Source organism: Dendrobates tinctorius, unplaced genomic scaffold (genome assembly GCF_039654945.1).
Source record: "Dendrobates tinctorius isolate UK_male_01 unplaced genomic scaffold, ASM3965494v1 ptg000125l, whole genome shotgun sequence".
Taxonomy (NCBI): domain Eukaryota; kingdom Metazoa; phylum Chordata; class Amphibia; order Anura; family Dendrobatidae; genus Dendrobates; species Dendrobates tinctorius.
This window is the reverse complement of record NW_027361793.1, coordinates 568,523-590,667: the sequence shown is the minus strand read 5'-3', so window position 1 is coordinate 590,667 and position 22,145 is coordinate 568,523. Positions and strand designations below refer to the sequence as shown.

Genomic DNA, 22,145 nt, shown 5'->3' with positions numbered 1-22,145 from the left:
GTGGCACTAACATCAGCCCGAAGAGTGAGCGATATCCAAGCCTTATCAGCAAGGCCTCCTTTTACAAAAATTCTAGAGGATAGGGTCATCCTAAAACCTGACCCGGCCTATTTACCTAAAGTGTCATCACATTTCCACAGGTCCCAAGAGGTAGTCCTTCCTTCCTTCTGCCCAAATCCAAAAAATAAGGGGGAAGAAAAATTCCACACTTTAGATGTTAAAAGGTGCCTAGTACAGTACTTAGAGGCCACCAAAAAATGTAGGAAGGAAGGCTCTCTCTTTGTGTATTTCCAGAGTCCTCGGAAGGGGCTCAAGGCATCCAAGAGTACCATGGCAAGGTGGATAAGGGATGTGATTGCCCTGGTATACTCATCCAGTGGAAATACCATCCCGGAGGGGCTGAGAGCCCATTCCACAAGGGCAATGGCGACCTCATGGGCTGAAAGATCTGAGGTATCAATAGAACAAATCTGTAAGGCGGCCACCTGGTCATCACCTTCGACCTTTTTCAGGCACTATAGATTAGATCTAGCCTCTACGTCTGACCTGACCTTCGCGAGAAGGGTCCTTAAGGCAGTGGTCCCTCCCTAAGCTACCAATCTCTGGAATTCTCTCCGTGGTGCTGTCATGGGTGAGAGAGAATAACTTAGTGACTCACCGATAACGGTGTTTCTCGGAACCCATGACAGAACCCGCTTATTCCCCTCCCCTTCACGAGTGTGGTGAGAACGTGTTACTGTTAGTAGAGTGTTTTCGTTTAGGCACGGTGCTTTTAATAAATAAGCAGTATGATAATATGGTGTATATATTTCTGTTGTCTAACTAACCTGGAGACCCTCTGATGCTCTGTAACCAACTGAAGGCGGAGGAGAGGTACCGCCCTTTTTATCTGTAGGTTCCTGTCCCTGAAGGGCGGATCCCCTCTCTCCGTGGTGCTGTCATGGGTTCCGAGAAACACCGTTATCGGTGAGTAACTAAGTTATTCTTTGGCATAGTTTTCACGCTGTACAGCTCGGATAATTATATTCTTCGACTGCTCTAGCTGTAGAGCTGTGTTGACGTGTTTACCATGGTGCCAGTGGTCCTCAAAGTCTTGAAGTGTAGGTGCTAACTCTGTATGACCGTTCTTATATATCTTCTCCATGAAGGTTAAGAAATGGTCTTTCATCTCTGGCTTATTATGGAAGCTGTGCCTGAGGGAGACCAATTGTTTGTAAACTTGTTCTCTGTTGTTAGGCAAGCGTTGTCGTTGAGGATTGAAGGGTAGAGGTGCAATCCAGCTCTTCGTTTTGTCCTGCACCATTCCTTGCTCCATCATCTCTATTAACAGTCTATCTTCAAATGACATTGCTATACGATTATCTTCTTTGGTCTTGCCGAAGACCGTACACCCAAGGTGATCTTGGTCGCAATTCTGAATGCAATCATCATTGGCACGACTCGCTAAGATACTTGGTGATGAAGTGCTGTGTAGCAACTCCTTTATGAAGTAGTGATTTTCACATGGTTGAAGGAGAGATGGAAGTCCATTCTCGAGAGTCCTGGTAAACATGTTGTTAACCACTGTCGGTTTGTGTGCACCTCCTAAACAGACCTCTCCTACAATGACCCACCCAAGGTCGAGTCTCTGAGCATATGGAGCATTGTGCGAGCCATTGATCTGTTGTCTAACCTTGTGAACTTGTAGAATATCTCTCCCTTGGAGCAAGATTATTTGAGCCTCTGGGTCAAGGCTAGGAATCAGCCGTTCTATACGCTTCAGATGAGGATGATACGATGCCACTTCAGGCGTAGGTATCTCTGACCTGTTGTCAGGAATCTGGTTACATTCCAATATGGTTGGTAAGGGCAGACACATTTGGCCATCTATAGACTCGACTACTTAGCCTGTTGCTCTCCTACCAGCTGTCTCTACCGGCACAAGTTTTCAAAGAGTAGGGGGCACTGGGTCCTCTGACGTTAAAGCTATCAAAGAAGGCAGACTTGGCTAATGACCTGTTACTCTGATCATCTAAAATCGCTTACACTTTGATGGCTTTGTCCCTTTCGTTTGCCGGGTAGACTCTCAGTAGGGAAATTTTAGAGCAGGACTTGCCTCCTATGAGATTTCCACAAACTTCTGTACTCTTAGAAGTAATGGCTGGAGTGTCAGTATTTGAGTCATCCGATGGTGGTCCAGGGTGTAGAACTGAGTTCTGTTCGGTGCTGTCACATTCGGTACACCTTGCACTAACCTTACAGTCCCTGGCGAAGTGGGATGTTGAAGAGCAGCATTTGTAGCAGATGCGGTTCTCCTTAAGGAAGGCCTTCCTTTCTTCCAATGACTTTTCTCTGAAAGCTCTGCACTTAAGTAAGGAATGTGGCTTCTTGTGTAAGGGACACTGCCTGCTTGGGTCTTTGGATTTGTCTTCTCCTTGACCGGAGCTGAACTTTTTGCGAACTGAACCTGTGGAGGAAATGTTAGTTTTGTGGACCTCTACAGTTGTTCTACGAGGTTTACTAACAAAGTTATTGGCACATGACAGCATGAGATCAAAGCTAGGATCATTTCTAATTTTTGCTTGTTCTGCGACAAAATCTACAAACCCATTGAATGGAGGAAATGGTACATTGTAAGTCTGTTTATACCTAGAACCATATGTAACCCATTTGTCTTGCAGGTTATATGGGAGTTTTTGAACTATGGGGTTCACACCTCTAGCAGTGTCGAGATATGTCAACCCCACAAGATCTCCTGCTTTTGCTACACACAACTCCATTAACAAGTCAGTTAATTCTCTGAGCTTTGAATAATCCTTGTTCGTTATTCTAGGAACGTCCTCTATTCTTTTAAACAAGGCACTTTCTATAACCTCTACTGAACCATAGCATTCATCAAGTCTATTCCAAATTCTTTTGAGGCCGACATATGGATAATTTACATTAATGTCTCTGATTCTCTTTGCGTGTTCGACAGACTCATGTCCTAGCCATTTTACCAAGAGATCCACTTCTTCACTACATGATAGACCTATATCTCTTATGGTATTTTTGAAGGAGGCTCGCCAAGCCCTGTAGTTTTCAGCGTGATCGCTGAACTTTACAAGTCCCTTAGTGACCAACTCACGTCGAGCAAGGAACTTGGCAAAGTCCATCGTGGCTTGATTGGCACTGATGCCAGCTGATGGAGTGTTGTCAGAGTACATGTGTGCTGTGCGGTCATACCTGTTAGATGTCTCTGGTGTGGTCCAACTGCTGTAGTACCTTTCTGAAGCGAAGGGGTTCTCTTTAAGCCAGGACAGATTCCGGATCTTCTGTTCTGGAGAAAGATTATTGTGGTCAGTATCATCCCAATGTGTATTTCCTTTCTTTTGGTAAGGAGACTGATAGTTGGCTTTCTGGGGGTCTGAATTATCTGGTTGGCTTGTTGACAAAATGCAGTGTCTTCGCCTGTGGGTCTGGATCGTCATTTGATTTGGAATGCTGATGGATGTACTCTGCAGTACACTGCAATGGATCGTGAGTAACTTGTTGTAGGCCTAGCACACTGCTGTGTTCGTCGTCAGAATATACGGCAGCTTCTAGGCTTCTGCTTCTGCTATGGCTGCTGCTGTTTCTTTTTCAATAGCAAGTTTCTGTAATGTTGCTTCAAGGCGCGCTTTCTCTGCATCCAGGCATGCTTGTTGGCGTGCTTTCTCTGCATTCAGGCATGCTTGTTGTAGTTTCAATTCTATCTCTTGCTCAGCAAAGGTGCTTCTTGCTTTTGCCACTTCAGCTTTTGCGCGGGCAATAGCGGCGGCATTGCTGACGGATGGTGTCTTGGAGGAACTAACTTGTGATCTCGTCTTGAAAGAGGATGCTCGTTCTTGAGATATGATTCAACAGTTAGGCGACCGCTGTGATATCCCTTTGTCAGCTCAGCGTGGATAATGGCGGGCTCCGTATGGTCTGATTATTCGGTCCGACCGTTAGGAGGTTGCTGCTATAACCGTATGCTTGGATAATGGCGGGCTCTGTAACGTCAGTTCTTCTGAGCTTGTTCTCAGCAGTTGTTTCACTATACTGTCCTCATACACGTTAGCAGGGTGTGCAATGAGACATGTAGCTAAACCCCCTGTCTTTTTTAAGAAAAAGAGGCTGTCAAATTGTAACCTTCTTTTAGTGAATGCAGATGTGACAGGAAAGGGTGAAACTATAGGATGCAATAACAGGAGCATTTCAGAATATATAACTGCACAGAGCATAAAATACAGATAGTCTGCAATACACAGTAACATGAGGTAATACATAGGTACCATGAGCTAATACATAGGTACCATGAGGTAATACATAGGTACCATGAGGTAATACATAGCTGATGATTACCTATTTAATACAACAAACGTTATAAACACAGGATTATAACACCTAGATAGTGCTTACCAACTATGCTTAGAGCAGGCTGTTTAAGAAGCATGAAGAACACGAATGGTGTAATTTCTCCTAAGACACATGGAGGAATAATGGCTGCTGTTCCTCTCACAGTGTCTTAAACAAGACTATGTTGTAACAGGAACAATCCCACAATACATTGCAAATTAAACTAGAATCTCTGCATTAAACGGCCAGCAGATGGTGCTGTTACCTTACAGTATGAAATATATGAAGGATTAATACACGCAAAAATACAATGTCTGTAATAATTGAAGACATAAAAAATGACTAGACCTTCTAGACAGCAATTATATAGCTGGACATAACAAAATATGTATGACATGACTGTGCGGTCTGTTGCAGGAAAAGCATACCCGGGGAAAAGCTGGGGAGAACTTAATTTGGGGCTTGGACATTTAATTGTTCAATGGTACTGGGGTGTGAAAGCAGTCTTTACAATGAAGCCCTCTGGTTTTGAAAGGGTTTGTGCTACTGTCATGGTAGGGTGACAAATGATGTTTTGTTTCCCCGAAATCCTATCAGGGAGGATAGGATTATTAAATCCTTTAGCTGTGTAAGATCCAGCAATGGGAACATCCCCTATAAACTTCATCAAGTCCCTGTGTGTGAGTATAAAGCTTAGATAGTTTGCATTCTATAATACTATCGGCGGTTAGAGGCCTTTTATCTCCTGTAAAGCACATGACTGTGAATGTGGCATCTGTTTGATCCAGCAATCGTAGCGGGCCTTCCCAGCACCACATGGTGGACACATGTCAAGTTTTGTGATATCCCAGGAGGTTTCATTCCAGGAGGTTTCGCTTCCACTTTTCTCTACACCGACAGTAGTTTAGCTGTAAGGGTGTAGCTCAACGTGAAAAGTCCAGACACTGACATTTTCTGGATTTTGTTAATTCTGTCTTCTGTCTGCAGGAATGCTTCTGCGGTAGCTCTGTCACTGTCCCAGAAATAGAGGGTGTCCTGTGGCTGAAGGATGATGGAAAAAAGTCCTGGAAGAAGAGATATTTCCTGCTTAGAGCATCTGGCATTTACTATGTACCAAAAGGGAAAGCAAAGGTGAGGACTTACTGTTGTCACAAAGCACAGAGCTAGAATTGTACTTGGCGTTAATAACATTGGCATGTGTAAGGCGTAAAGCAGCGTAACTTTTCAATATATCTTATTAGAGAAATCCACTCCTGTCTCCTCCAGAACTGAGCATTCATTCTCAAAATTCTCTGGTCACAGGGGAAATCTATTTTCAGAGACTACAGATTTTCCCATTTTTGAGACAGTTGGTGCTCGTAAAGTTCTTTGGAGAAGGGAAAGTGAAGCTTGGAGGTACACAGACCTGCTTCTAGTTCTTCTGAAACCGCTGCCTGGGAAATAAGATATGTAATTTACCTCTTCAGGAGAAGAGAACTGGGTCTCTACTGCCACCTGTTGGAAGTAGCAGTCATGTAAGTCTACCTCACCTGACCATCTTTTTAAAGAGAATTTGTCAGCATTCGATTTTGTTGTGTAAAGCTGTAATACTGATTACATTCATACTTTTGGTGGCGAAATCTGCTTTGTGGTTCTTCGTTAATTAGCATATGAAGTTTTCTGCTAATTAGATTGCGGTGCACTGGGTCTTCTTTCTCCTCTGTCTGTGATTCCCCGGCCTTCTGTCTGTGAATGACCGGCCTCCTCTCTATGAAATCTCAGCAGTGACCTGTCATTCAGAGACCAGAAGGTCCAGGGGACCATACATAGAGGAGAAAAGACCCAGTGCATAGTATGACCTCTGTACACCGAAAATTTAAAATGCTGATTAATGAAAAACTTCAAAGCAGATTTTTTTTTTTTCCCCCAAAGGTACCCATGTAATCGGTATTATAGCCTTGTCTTTACATTACAAAATTGTGCTGAGAGGTTATCTTTAAGGAGAAATGTTTTGTCTTATTTCCCCTGCTGAAGGCCTCTCACCCAGCCATTCTGTCTATTTGGCACTAATCAGGTTCAAGAACTTTGGAACAGTCTGCAAATGGGGATTCTGGTTTAGCCTTCTACCGCAAGTCATGTGGCAAGACCTTTTAAAGGGTGGATAATGACTATTAGGATGGCTTCTTCATATGTCACTGTAGACCTTTCTCTGTGAATGGGCACTTTTTAGATTTCATTGGCATGTAGTGTGATAAATGTGCGGTTGAAGTTTGCTATATCTGTAGACTAGGCAGGTGTGATACCCCTAGGGCCACCATAAACCTATTTTTTTTTATCACTGACATTCAGGTTACTTGGTTGCCTTGTTTTTGGACCTGATCGGGAGAGTTCAGCGATAAGTCTGTGTTTTAAGCTTTTTATATCCATCCTGTAACTATATGGTGATTCAGCTGAGTTAGGAGTACAAAACCAGAGAGCTATGTAGTTCTCAGCAATGGAGTCACTGGTGAGGAACTAGCGCTGCACTCCCTTCATTGTTTGGACCTCTGGTGGCCCCCTAGAACCGATCCCATAATTAGAAAATAGTTTTTGTCATTTTTTTTTCCAAGATAGAAATATGCCTTTTAAATTGCATCTTGTGTACAGTAAAACAGTGACAAAAGTACTTCTCTGGAAATATAGAAATATCATATATTCTCCAGGATTGCTGCTATACATCAGCCCTACATACTGTACATCGACAGAGGTGAACTAATCTCACCCCCCTTCAGCTGGCGTCCTTCAGGATCGATTGTAAATATGAAACAGTAAAGCATGGTGGAGACATTGTACATATTTGTTTATTTATTTCCTTATTTTTAATAAATAATAGATCTCCTCTTCTTTTTATAAACTATTCCTTAAAATCATCTGCTTGAAAAAGACATTGATGTATTTTTCATTGTCTGATATGATTTCTTGCCAGTCTAACAGTAGCTTCTTGTTATTAGGCATCTCGAGACCTCGTCTGCTTCCTTCAGCTGGATCATGTCAATGTTTACTACGGTCAGGAGTATCGGAGCAAGTACAAGGCTCCTACAGACTACTGCCTCGTATTAAAGGTAAGGTCTTATTACCACTGCCCTGTAATTACCCAGTAGGCTGGAATATACTGAAAAGAGATTATACAACACATTCCTCTCATCTACTTGGCATAAACAACATTGTTTATTACGGAAGCAATGGGATTGTTTTATTTGCAGCCTGTGGAATTTTATTGGCCACTGAGGCTTCAGTTTTTCATATGAGCAGTGGAATTTGCAGCGTAATCTTACAGGAGTCGTCTCGTGGCTCCATGTTGTTTGGCTATACTGACACTTAGTGGTGACGATGCTGCATTACAGCATCTAGGGCCAAATATAAGAGTTGTCTCCACTCAGAAAATCAATTTCTTATAAAAAAAAAAAAAAGAGATAAATAAAAAAAGAAAACAAAATAAAAATGTGTTTTACTCACTGTACCCATGTCCAGCACTGTTACTCCACCTCTGCTCCAGGTATCGGCTACGGCGCTGACGTCACGTCGACAGTACGGTAGCCAATCTGTGAGATATGCTGATCTGATTGGAGCGTTCTTTCCTAACATGAAGAGCGGCTAAGCTCATTTATTGGCTGTTGACGTGACGTCAGCACTTTAGCCAATACTGAACACTAAGAAAAGCACCAGCCACTCAACACTGGACTCGGGGAGGGGGTGAGTAAAGTGCATTTTTGATCTTGATTTTCTTTTCGACAAACTGCAGCCAGAAACTAATGTTTTATGAAAGGGGACAATCTCTTTAAATGGGTTTTCCACTTTCAGGAAAGTTGACACCCCAAATGCTATAAAACACCTGAAATAACAAACAGACCAAGGTGCTCTCCTTGCCTCTGTCCAGGGCCCACTCCCTGTCGCTGCTCTGGTCTCATTGTTTTGGCAGTAGAACGCACATCATCACTGTCACCAATCCGTGATTTGTGCCGTCTGCCTAGGCATAGACGCTGAGCTCAGTGATTGGTTACAACAATAATCTGCGCAGTCGACGTGATGTCACCTCTGCAGCCAAAACTCTCTGTCCTGGATCAGTGAGAGTGAGTAGTGGATTGGTTTTGTTAGTTTACATATTTTATAGTGTTTGGGGTTCACCTTCCCTGAAAATGAAACCAACCCCCATACACAGGAGATTAACATTGGCCAAACCTGGCGATATCGACTGTCCAATGTGTATGAGGACCTCCTGACAGTCCCCTGATAGATGATGGCTGGGGAGATGAGGATCCGGCATGTGTGATTTTGCACTGCTAACCTTTTTGCTCTCTGAGAGTAAACTCTTCTACTAGAGATGTCTGTCAGCTGCACTCTCATAGAGAACACAGGAGCGTCCGGCCAGATGAGCGTTCCGTGTATTGAAGAGGTGGAGGGGATAGCTGTTTGACCCACAGCCCTGTGAAGTATCCGTATTAATCTATACTAGCCTTGTCATGGTGTTTGTTCTTTTTAATTCATTGTATTACACGAGAATTAGAAAATGTGTTATACACAGTTGATTTTTCACACACAAATCCGCTTTGTAGGCACAACATGGGAGTGTACCTTTAATATATTCTGATGTATTTATATGTGATAGATCTTTATAATATAATTATATATTTTTTTTATTTTTACACTTACTGCTAACTGATTTAAATTTTTATTCATTTTCCTATTGACAGCATCCACAAATCCAGAAAAAGTCTCAGTATATCAAGTATCTGTGCTGTGACGATGTCCGAACATTACACCAGTGGATTAATGGTATCCGTATAGCAAAGGTAATTTATGCCATTCCTCATGTTTATCTGCCTTACTGGAGCCCAGGGGCTAAAGTATTCATCACATTTATCTCCATCTATTCAGCTACAGTGAAAGAACTGGTGATCAGCTTACTGATTGCTTACTCCACTCTGGATCATATCACCTACATGATCTGAAGGAAACATGTAAATGGACATCAAAGGAAACGGCAGGTCACAGAGGGGCCCGGGGCATGTGGCTCCCGGCTAAAGACATGAGAATCTCGCTATGCGGTGGAGATTGATTCCTGACAAATGTTACCTTGAATTGTTGTGAAGCTGAGCTCAGGTGACCTGTTGGAATAAGTCTCAACATTGACATCGAAGCATGGCAGGATTCTCAAGTCCATATTTCTTTCCAGAGCGCCTCCTTGGACATCTAGGGCAAAAGTGCATATGTGTTCCATATAGGACTGGGGTTCATGTGGCTTTAAGGCTTTGACTTTCTTTCTTCCATATGTTGGCTTACGTGCTGATGTTCTCTTTGTCATTGTAGTACGGGAAGCAGCTTTACATCAATTATCAGGAGGCCTTGAAGAGGACAGAAGCTGCTTATGACTGGACCTCGTTGTCCAGCTCCAGCATGAAATCTGGCTCCAGCTCTTCTAGTTTACCAGGTACAGCATACAACTCAGTGTCGCTCACATTATTGCAGAATAATTGGGGTACGTTTGTGTCTGCACAGATATGAAGCAGGAAATCCTAGCGCCTATTGACGTTGTCAACCTGTAAAATTCTATATTTTATATCCATAAGTTGAATGCATTTGACTTGTACACAATAATAGGGGGTTATTTTATACATGGGGGAATTTACCACAACTGGATCAAAACTGGGGTACAAAAAGCCAGAGTATGCTGGAGTAAGATGCACCTCCTCATGACTTTGGCACATCTTTCGTGGCCCAAAAATATCATCTATAATCTACTTTTGTGGTGTAAATTGGAGTGAGTGTATGGGGCCATCCTGGGCCATGCTCCTATAAGACGCTCCACACTTCTTTCAGAAAGCGGTCTGGGTCAGCGTAAAAATGTCAAGTTGCAAAATTGCAGTGTTACTCACTGTGCAAACCCTTATGACTTTTCAATGCCAGTTCTCTGTAGGAAAATAAATCTGCCTTGTGGTGTTGTGGTTTGCAATTTTTTTTTTTTTTTTTGGCAGTATACAAAACCTACATAGCGTGCGGTACATTCAGCGCACACACTCAAAATTCAAGTGCAGATAGACATGGACTCAGATTAAGCATAAAAAGCAAGTTCTGAATGTGACAAAGCGTTTTCCCAGTCCCGGGTCTGTTCACAAAGTCGCTCTGGAGGGGAGGAGAAGAAATAGGCAAACTGTTAGACAGCACATATAGATGATAAATACATATATACAATCAAAAGACCCAAAAGTGGAGTATTACGCATATCTGAGTATAGCAGCAAACATTGTACTGTGCCTGTCTCACAATGGGGATTTATCATCAGACGAACGTCTCTACTCCTTCTTTAGTACAAGCAGCACTCTGGATAACTGAACATAATTCCATACAAAAAGGCAAATGTGGAAACTACTGCAGACAAAACACAAAACCAGAGGACAGGATAGGTAATTGCACGGGGCCAGAATGGGCTACCAGTACATAAGGGGGAGGTAGTTTGTGAGGCTACTTGGGTAGTTAAAAGATAGGGAATGGGAGGGTAAGTATGACAAAGGAAAAAACTGAAATGGTGAGAAAATTGAAAAGACTGGGATTATACCTTAGTGTGCTGAGCTTGTCCAAAGGTGCTGTTAGTTCCTGGAGGGGTAAAGTATAAAGGTTTCTCCTAAAATGTAAAGAGGTAGTTATAGAACTGTAAGGAACCCCAAGAAGATTCTTGGATAATGGTGGCAGTGGCCCATGAGAATTACCTTGGTTATGGTGTCCTGGTGTGCGCTCCTGCTCCTGTGGTGTGTACACCATGGTAGCGTGGTGTTATCAAAGCCAATTATTTAGAGAACTAGATGTAGGCCCGATGCTATCGTATCGGGAGGGCGGCAATGTCACGATGGGGGCAGGCTTTGCAGCGTTGAGAATCTCTCTCCCCCCCCCCCCCCCCCCATGTGCTCACCCACCTATCCATTCTCTCTTTCCTCATGTGCTGACTTCTCCCGTCTGTGCTCTCTTCTTTGACCTGTCTACCCAATGTGCTATCCCCCTTGTCTGCTGTCTCTCTCCTTTCTGTGCTCTCCCCTCATGTGCTATCCCATTTGAGCTGTCTCCCCCCTGTGCTCTGTCTCTTTCACCCCTGTGTCTGACCCTGTACAGAACATACCACAGCTCCTGGGCAGGGGAGGAAGCAAAAGACAATAATGACATTACAGCAGGAGATCGCAGAGGATACATTTTGTGAGGTAAAATATTGTTTAAAAACAGTCAGTGAAATATTTTACCTCTCAAAATGATGTCAGTATTGTCTTTTGCTTCCTCCTCTTCCCAGGAGCTGTGGTATGCTCCGTACACGGTCAGACACAGACAATTTTTAAAATGAACTTTTGTTCGCGGGAAAAGCCCTTTAATGTGACCGTCTTCCTCTGCCTGTAGACACGTCACGCATCTGCCGCCGGGATCAGCGGAATTCGCGCAGGCGCAGTGCGACGGTATTCCGCTCGTGGTACCACGCAAGAGAGTGTGAGTGTGGTGCGTACGGCGTATAGAGTGTGTATGTGGTGCGACGGTGTTCTGCTGGTGGTACTGCGCAAGAGGCTGTGTGTGAGTGTTGGTACCAGCAGCAGTTTCCATATTGAGACACCCATCACTTGGGTGTCCCAGTATGGAGATTGGTGAACTTCCTCCGCTTGGAATTCTGGGATACGGTGACATCTGAACAGAATAGGAAATGAAAACATTACAAGGCCATTATATAAATAGATGTGTCAAAAGCCATGCCCCCTGTCTTGGCGCCACATGTATCAAGGCGCTATTTGTTTGGGGCATGTGTTAGGAGATCAAGCTGTGTCTGATAGAGGCAGGATGAGGGTGATGTCGGCATCACATGATGTGGGGAGCGTGTGTCATAGGGGTCCGAAAATAGGTGACATCAGTCATGTGGGAGAGCGGGTCATAAGGGACGGAGTGCTAGTGGCGGCGGCGTGTGATGTCGCCTCGTGCATCACATGACCAGTTGTTATGGGGATGTGTGATGCTGTAATGTGCGTCCTGTTAGTTCTATTTTATTATGTTAGGGGGTGGCACATTAGGTTGCAAAACGAATGAATTATGGTAATGATGTGCTGAGGTGTGTATGGCAGGGGGAACAAAGGAGAATAAAGAAATACCTAGTACTGAGAGTGGGGAGATTGTGATGCCAATATAGCTACCACCTTGCCATCTTACCTTACAATTGCTGATGAATAAATGTGAATTTTATGGCATCAAGTTTTGTTAATTATCCTATTGAGGATTTTTTTTTTCTTTTCCAGAATCCCAATCAAACCATTCAAATCAATCAGATAGTGGACTGTCTGACTCCCTGGCCACCTGCCACATGCGTTCCCAAAGCATTGTGAGCTCCATCTTCTCCGAAGCCTGGAAGAGAGGAACCCAGCTGGAGGAATCCAGCAAGGTAGCAACTCCTGCAAACAATGCCTATTTAAGAAATGAGGGCATGACCGGCTCGGCTGCATGACTATCGGGCTGCTGGTTTCTGCATCTCTGATTTCTGTGCCCCCGCACCTGATTTCCCATTCCATAATGTAGATTACTGTATATTTTCCATCATTTCAGCATAATTATATGAGATCATCGCCATTTGTATTGTTGTCATCTGCTCATTTCACTGGGCAAGTTTGTAGACCATTGCTGAAACCTTTTGTAAATTGAGCAAATAATTGATTGCCAGTCAGTTCCCTTGATGGACCATATGAAAATGATTTAATCTCATTGTAACATGGGAAATTCTATTGAATGGGGTGAGCATATACACGTCTGCATCATGTTTCTGTTCTGTCGCCTTGCATTTTGTTTCACTGCTCGTGTTTCTCCTGTTGCCTCATTGTCCCAGGTTCCAAATGTGAAGCCCACCACAGCTAAGGCCATCAAGCCCACAGCGATTTGTACGGGGCAGTATTAAGGTCAGGGGTCATACCAAAAAGCACATATTTAACCTGGATGTTGTTAACTGGACTTTTCAAGACTAACTTTCTAAAAGAAAAAAAAAAATCCTTAATCCTTTCTTGAAAATATGAACCTTAACATAAGCATTCCCTGGCTTCTGGTTAACACTTTATTATTTTATTTTGTAGCCAAAATCTCGTTCTAAATGTTGCCAGATATGTTGTGGTCGGCATCCAGCCTTTTCATGCTAAATTATGTGGATGTGCCACAAAGAGCAAAAGTTACTCAGGCATGGATATCCTGAATGTCATTATTTGCGTCTTCCAAGCTCTGTAGTGCATATATATGCTGTGATCAGCCCCTACATCAGCCGAGCAGCGTCACTCCAGACTCCCCACATCAGATCTCTGCCGCACAGGCAGCAAGGAAGCATCACAGTGGCTGCACTCTCATTTTTAGTTGAAATAATATTTTAAATAGGTTGCATAAAAATCATATAGGTAGTGTTGAAATCATAGTGTCCCTTTTGTTAAAGGAAGTCTGTCAACACAAAATAACTATTCAAACCAAGCACAGGCGCTCGTTGCCTCCTTGGAGTGGTCAAACCCTTCAATGCAACTTTTTGTTCTTTGTTTATGTCTATTCTTCTTTTGCTTCTGCCAGCCAGTTGGGATAAGTGAAAAACAAGTAGGTGGAGAGCCACGTCAAGGGAGCACCGCCTGTGCTTCATTTGAACAGTCATTTCGTACTGTCGCTCTTATGCTAATTAAACCACTTCTACAAGTATGATGGGGATTTGCCGCATATAAAAATAATACCTATAGTATAGCTTTTAATGCTTTAGTTAGCATAAAAAAAAATATTTATTTTGCATGCAGATGAGGGGGCTTCGGTGCACCGTTGACATGGCTAAAGAGCCCATTACACTATTACGCACCCTCAATTTGCAAACGTCATATCTTTGACAGCTCACTCTTCAGCTGTTCTCACATAGTATTATTTCCATATCTCATTGCTGGCTCCTGTCTGCATTACATTACCAAACAACTGCCGCAGACTGGACCCAGCAATGACACTGCGAGCGTGGCTTCAGTGTCCGTGCAGACACACTGATTGAGGTCTGCACTGTACATTAGCGGCTCTGCATCTCCGCACAGACACTGCAGCCACGCTCTATAAAGGCCCCTTTACATTTAGCGATGCACCAGCGATCCCACTGCTGCGTCACAAAATCGGTGACGCTTTAGCGAATTTGCTAGCGATATCGCTATGTGCAAAGCCCCCTTTAGTGGAACTTATTCTAAGATCTATTAATTAAAATGTACTTTGTTGGTGGATACTCCCTTTAATTAGTAACTGAGCAGTGAGTAGGCTTCCGCTTAGAGGCCACTGTGCATTAATATTTCTCCTTCAGGAACCTATCTAATATTACACTGCAAACATTGATTGGAAGCTAGTCTGTAATGCGGGGTGAAGTAGAACAGTGCGTGACCTGCACCGACCGCCCTCCGGCTTTACCCTTAGTCAGAGTTGCACACAATCTGCAGAAATGTATTAGATACGTTCCATGGCACGCTAGGCATAGAACCACATATTGTCTGATGTATGTGAAAGTGCAATCCATCCAGTACATGAGGATTAAAATGGCTTAAAATAAATACTAATAGGCAGAGCGAGTTCACACTGGGACACAGAGGACTACTTTCTTTTTTTTATTTTTTTTTTTTATTTTCCACTGGCTGCAAGAGAAGGATAAGGATATCGGTTATGTTCTGCTTAACTTGCCTCTTCGCACCATCCTCCTTTGTCTCTTTGTCTCACTTTACAACTTTGGTTCTGTTCACACCCAGCAGCTGTTTATCTATCTTTTGTGGCCAAAATCAACGTGGAGATGTTATATCGGATTCCATTCATTTATTTGAATGGAATATATATATATATATATATATATATATATATATATATATATATATATATATATATATATATATATATATATATATATACAGTGCCTACAAGTCGTATTCAACCCCCTGCAGATTTAGCAGGTTTGATAAGATGCAAATAAGTTAGAGCCTTCAAACTTCACACAAGAGCAGGATTTATTAACAGATGCATAAATCTTACAAACCAAAAAGTTATGTTGCTCAGTTAAATTTTAATAAATTTTAAACATACAAGTGTGGGTCAATTATTATTCAACCCCTAGGTTTAATATTTTGTGGAATAACCCTTGTTTGCAATTACAGCTAATAATCGTCTTTTATAAGACCTGATCAGGCCGGCACAGGTCTCTGCAGTTATCTTGGCCCACTCCTCCATGCAGATCTTCTCCAAGTTATCTAGGTTCTTTGGGTGTCTCATGTGGACTTTAATCTTGAGCTCCTTCCACAAGTTTTCAATTGGGTTAAGGTCAGGAGACTGACTAGGCCACTCCAACACCTTGATTTTTTGCCTCTTGAACCAGGCCTTGGTTTTCTTGGCTGTGTGCTTTGGGTCGTTGTCTTGTTGGAAGATGAAATGACGACCCATCTTAAGATCCTTGATGGAGGAGCGGAGGTTCTTGGCCAAAATCTCCAGGTAGGCCGTGCTATCCATCTTCCCATGGATGCGGACCAGATGGCCAGGCCCCTTGGCTGAGAAACAGCCCCACAGCATGATGCTGCCACCACCATGCTTGACTGTAGGGATGGTATTCTTGGGGTCGTATGCAGTGCCATCCAGTCTCCAAACGTCACGTGTGTGGTTGGCACCAAAGATCTCGATCTTGGTCTCATCAGACCAGAGAACCTTGAACCAGTCTGTCTCAGAGTCCTCCAAGTGATCATGAGCAAACTGTAGACGAGCCTTGACATGACGCTTTGAAAGTAAAGGTACCTTACGGGCTCGTCTGGAACGGAGACCATTGCGGTGGAGTACGTTACTTATGGTATTGACTGAAACCAATGTCCCCACTGCCATGAGATCTTCCCGGAGCTCCTTCCTTGTTGTCCTTGGGTTAGCCTTGACTCTTCGGACAAGCCTGGCCTCGGCACGGGAGGAAACTTTCAAAGGCTGTCCAGGCCGTGGAAGGCTAACAGTAGTTCCATAAGCCTTCCACTTCCGGATGATGCTCCCAACAGTGGAGACAGGTAGGCCCAACTCCTTGGAAAGGGTTTTGTACCCCTTGCCAGCCTTGTGACCCTCCACGATCTTGTCTCTGATGGCCTTGGAATGCTCCTTTGTCTTTCCCATGTTGACCATGTATGAGTGCTGTTCACAAGTTTGGGGAGGGTCTTAAATAGTCAGAAAAGGCTGGAAAAAGAGATAATTAATCCAAACATGTGAAGCTCATTGTTCTTTGTGCCTGAAATACTTCTTAATACTTTAGGGGAACCAAACAGAATTCTGGTGGTTTGAGGGGTTGAATAATAAATGACCCTCTGAATAAACTTTTCACAATTTAAAAAAAAATTAAACAAAGAAATAACATTCTTTTTTGCTGCAGTGCATTTCACACTTCCAGGCTGATCTACAGTCCAAATGTCACAATGCCAAGTTAATTCCGAATGTGTAAACCTGCTAAATCTGCAGGGGGTTGAATACTACTTGTAGGCACTGTATATGTGTATATATATATATATATATATATATATATATATATATATATATATATATATAAAATCATGGATGATGTGATGGACAGGATGAGTTGCATGCCCATCTTGCGCAGAGCAAAAAAAAAAAAAAACCTCCTTGTCGATATCCTCAATTGAACAACAGAAGAGGAGAAAAAAAAAACAAAATCTTCTGTGTCTTTTTCCCATTGGCCCTCGCTGTGATTTGAAATTGGCAAAAAAAACACTGACAATAATGTATTGCTTTATTTTCAGTGCATAAAAATTGATATAAAAATGAACGAACGTGATGCAAATTTTAAGCCGGATCATCCTTTTCTTCATAGCCTTATTTCTGCTATTAAAATGAAGATAAAAGCATACAAAGCCTTTTCTCTAATGTGAACATAGCCTTACTTGTAATGCTGTCTTTGCCCTGCAGTTGTTTCATATACGGTAATTAGTTATTGATGCATATTCGTGTTTCCTTTTAATTTGTACTTTGCTTTTTAAAATTCTGCACTAAACTGATCACTGTTTTTTTTTTTTTATCTTCGAGTATTGGAAACAGTAATTGTTTTAATGCAAGATCTGCACATTGTAAATGCCTTAAGCATTAGAGGAGCTTTCCAGGATTTTTTTTAATTTACATAACCACATGCAGTGTAGTCAAATAAAAAAAGAATAACTTGCCTTTTAAATCTCCTGTTGTTTCAATAGTCTCTGCCATTTCTACAGCTGATTATGTAGTGCACCACTGCAGCCAGTCACTGGCCATAGCAGTCACTTGCCATGCATACCAGAATAAGCGCTGAGGCCAGTGATTGGCTGCTGCGGTCAAGTTAAAAATATAGGTAATGTTATTGCTGTATTGGACCATTGGGGACCACAAAGAGGTAATGCTGGAATGGTGGTGGATTTGAAATATGATTTATGGCTATTGTATTACTTTAGCACCTTTATTTTTTGCTGTTGGACACATTTCATTAAATCCCAGTAAACCACTCGTAAATGGAACTGTACTTTCAACATACTCTGTAGAAAAAAATTATACAGGCAAATAAGAAACCTTACAATATATCTTATCAGAGAAATCTGCTTCATTTCACCACTTATGAGCCATTCAATCTTCACATGCCTTCTGAAATTATCATCCACTCTGAAAAAAGACAGCACAAATCCTTATTGCTCAGACAAGAGTATTACAAGCTCATTGAGCTGTAACACAGCCCATTGTACTCTATGGAGGGGCAGAGGAATCCAGAGCAGAGAGAGACAACAGGCAGAGGGAGACAGATCTTGCTGAGCTGCATAACAAGTCTTATACCTCACCCCAAGGCTAGGTTCACATCCAACAATTCTGTATTGTGTGCTATAAAGAATGAGTGATGAGCAGGAATCCCTCGCTATATGAGAGACAACATGATTGACTGGATTGCAAATTGACAAAGGGCGAGCCACAGCAATACAACAGAGCTTAGCAGGGTTGATCTGAATCAACGTCTGATGTGAAGTAAAACTCACTCACAATTCCTCTCTCCAGAGGCGATTATGGTCTGTGTCATATGACACTGGCAGTCCATATCTTGCTCCAGCTGCTATTTCACAGTGGCTGGTAAGTTTTGGAGGCAGGAAGGAGGGAAAGAAGTCTTTATAATTGGAGATGGAAGCTGGTTTCTCTGATAAGATGAATTTTTTCGTTTGTTGGAAGTACATTTTAAGGATTGCTACTTTTTTTTTTTGCTTTGTTTCATTGCATTCCAAAAGCCTATTGTTTTTGTTTATTTTCCAATTTATGTAGCCATGGGACATGTGGAATTTTTTAATTTAGATATTTTGGGTACGTGTGGACTAATAGTTAATTGATAGATAAGTGATTGCCTGTCAGTTCATCAGACCGTGCCTTTGGGTCTGGTAGACCTGGCTATCTGCCAGCAAGATTGTTCTGTGCCAGTGCAATCACAATGATGTACATTTACAGCAATCTGTGATCACAGATAACATATTTGGACACCATTAAGGGATTAAAGCTAGTGCTTAATGCAGAGCATAGGCAGGTATAAGTACACATTCATACAGAATGTACCTGTGTGCAGAAATTTGTTTTCCTACCTCTATGCATTTTACTTCACACTTTTAATCCAATGCTATGTTATGGTATAGTTTCTTCAACTGTTGCATTTTGATGTACTTTTATTAAATTCATGTATTTTTTTTTCTGCTGTCATTTTAGGCTCGCATTGAAACCCTAACACGACCCTTGACTTCGTTGACCCCCCAGGCACAGGTCCAAATCAGAGCTGTGTCTCCACATGCATTATCTCAACCTTTACCGTTTGCAGCACCACCACCACCTCCTCCACCGCCACCTCCACCACCACCCCCTCCACCTCCTCCACCACTTCCCACACAGTCCAAATCTACCCCGATATTGTTTGCAAAGTACAGTACCATCACAAGATTACAAAATGCTTCCCAATATCCAGGTCCTCATTTCAAGGCACCATCAGCTACCCAAGCAAGTCAACATATTACACTAAGTACAAAACCTCAAATGGTTGTCACTCCAAATGGAGCAATTCCTCCACCCCCTCCTCCTCCCCCTCCACCACCACCACCACCCCCTGGTTCTGCTATGGCGATGCTAAAACCTAACCCTTGTGGACCATCCACACCTCAGTTTACACCACCACCTCCGCTAAAGATTAATCAAGTCCCACAGAATAGCACTATTCAGACTGCTCAGCCTCCTCCGCCTCCACCATTGCCACCACCACCTCCTCCACCACCTTCATTCCAAGCCCCTGTTAAACAGTTTCTGCCTTTAAGTAAAATTACAGTCCCTGTTTTAAATCCATCAACAACTGTAGCCACGGGACCACCAACAGCACCCAAAAAGCAGTTACATTTTACCCCTTCCCAAACGCCACAATCTTCAATAACTACATCAGCTCCAACTCTTCCTACGCCACCTCCAACATTACCAAAACAGCAAAGCTTTTCCACTAAGCCTCCTTCCTCTCCACAATCAGCCATGCCCTCCGTTAAGCAAATTGTCAGTCAGTTTCCACCACCTCCTCCATCAGATACTGCTAAGCCAGCAACACCAAGTGCTGTTCCTCAGTCTCCGCCAGCTGTAAAGGCAAAACCAAAGTGGCAACCATTTTCTGTTCCTTCACCTGAATTTCCTCCTCCTCCTCCTGAAAGTAGCTTAGCAGTACTTCCTCCACCACCCCCACCACCTCCACCCCCTCCTTCAACATCCCCTGTTCCACCACCTTCACCAACACCAGACAAAACTGGTTCCCCTGGTAAGAAAACAAGCAAGACATCAAGTCCTGGAGGGAAAAAACCTCCACCAACTCCACAACGAAATTCTAGTATTAAGTCCAATAGTTCTGCTGAGTATCACGAATCCAAGAAGACATCTGTGGACAGCCTTGTTTGTAAATTTTCAGAGTCTCCTGGATCTCCTTCTAAAGATTCACTACCCCCACCAGCAGCTCCACCAAAACCAGTTAAACTTAATCTTTCAGGAGTTAACTTGCCGATGGTTTTTCAACAAGGAAATCTCTCTGCCCAAATGATGCCTACAGCAAAAGAACCTACAACAGAGTTTCCATCTCCTCCTTCTGATTCTGAATCTGAATTTCCACCTCCGCCAGCAGATATTGAGCTTCTGCCCCCTCCGCCTCCACCGGTAGATGCCCCACCAATGTTGTTCTCTGGAAATACCTCACCAAAAGTAGCAGTAGTAAATCCACAGCCCCAGACATGGTCCAAATCATCTGTAAAGAAGGCTCCACCACCAACTAGGCCAAAACGCAATGATAGCATGAGGTTAATGCAAGCTGAAATGACAGAAGCTGCTCCTGTAAGTCCTCAAGCCCCAACTTCGCCTAAACCTGGCCTTAGTGTACAGCCTGGATTCCTTGCTGACCTAAATAAGACTCTACAGCGAAAATCTATTACTCGACATAGTTCTCTGTCCTCGGCCCGTTTATCAAGGCCTGAACCTACTGCTACAATGGATGATATGGTGCTGCCTCCTCCACCACCAGAACTTTTAGGTGAACATCAAAAAGGTAACTGCTATGGAGGCAGCCATTTATCAGGCTATGCAACATTACGAAGGGGACCACCTCCAGCCCCACCTAAAAGAGACCAGAATACCAAACTTTCTAGAGACTGGTAACCTACTTCATAAACTTTTGTTTGGGACTTGTTGCACACCTGGCTGACTAATGTACTACTACTTAAACTTCTTGTATCAATCTCCAATCAAGCAATGCAGTTTCTGGATAAGGGTCATTGTGCACTTTGCTGAACAGAAACAGAATCTGGTGATCCATGATTATTCCCAGTATCAACAGGACCAAATCCCTATTCATATTCTACATATAATGAAATCTTTTGTAGTGTATGTTGGTGTGCAGTGTGTTTCTGCATGTATTCCTACAATAGGTATCTAATTCTGTAAGTAATATAGCATCTGTAAAATAAAAGATAACAAGAATGTTTTATTTCAATATGTCTGTTTCTAGTCAAGTGCAAAGAATAGTATACAACCATCAAACATGATAATGGTGCAAAAGAAAGACTTAGCGCTATTATTTCATGAGTTTGTAATATGGTCCTGCCAAAGTGGTCAGTAACTACGGAAAGTCATAAACTGAGTTCTGCCTTAATTGCAAATGGGTGCTATTGTCATGTGTGTTAACTTTACATCCTGCTCCTTATAGTTCCTGGGTTACAGTGTAGTGTTGCATTTACAGTTTCTCCAAATTAAAAAAACAACTTTATTTTCACCTATTCAGATTTGGAAAAAAAATAAAAGCCGCCTCCTCTTCTCTTCTAACCTGACAGGTTAATGTGCAGAAATAGAAGCTGCAGGTATTCTCCTTTTGTTGGTGCCCTGCTGTTTTATATGTATGGACAAATGCAGCTAGCATTAGATGTTAGTTTGTCTTATCCCGGTCTTAAAAAATTTTTTTCTTTTGTCTTGATACAGTTTCTTCCACAAGGATTCCCCATGCTTATGGTGTGAAATATTTAGTAAAAAGATTGTACTACTTTCACCAGAAACGTTACTTACATTTCTTCACAAGCCTTTTACAGAGCAATATTTGCAGTTCTCTCTTTGAGGAGGGTTTAGAATGATTGCACAATTACTTGTAGATCATCTCCTTACTTGGAAACTTCTGGTGCTATGAGAAATATTGCCAGCTATTAAAAGGGATTGTATGGGATGTAAATAGCCAACATACCTGACACCCTTTTCATGCTTCTTCTCTCCATTCCTCC

General features: G+C 42.6%; 1 protein-coding gene across 4 annotated transcripts in view; it reads left to right on the top strand.

The window, feature by feature from the left end:
- The window catches only part of RAPH1 (Ras association (RalGDS/AF-6) and pleckstrin homology domains 1), a 185,321-nt gene extending 163,951 nt beyond the window's left edge, over window positions 1-21,370 (top strand). For 3 of the 4 annotated variants that reach the window (XM_073541863.1, XM_073541864.1, XM_073541865.1), the window contains 6 exons: window positions 5,326-5,469; window positions 7,308-7,418; window positions 9,048-9,146; window positions 9,664-9,784; window positions 12,612-12,754; window positions 19,075-21,370. In XM_073541863.1, coding sequence (XP_073397964.1) covers window positions 5,326-5,469; window positions 7,308-7,418; window positions 9,048-9,146; window positions 9,664-9,784; window positions 12,612-12,754; window positions 19,075-21,036 — 2,580 coding nt within the window. In that variant the 3' untranslated portion in view covers window positions 21,037-21,370. Of the gene's footprint in view, window positions 1-5,325; window positions 5,470-7,307; window positions 7,419-9,047; window positions 9,147-9,663; window positions 9,785-12,611; window positions 12,755-13,192; window positions 13,263-19,074 lie in introns of all 4 variants that reach the window. The other variant, XM_073541866.1, reaches the window with a different exon arrangement.
- Window positions 21,371-22,145: the final 775 nt, after the last annotated feature.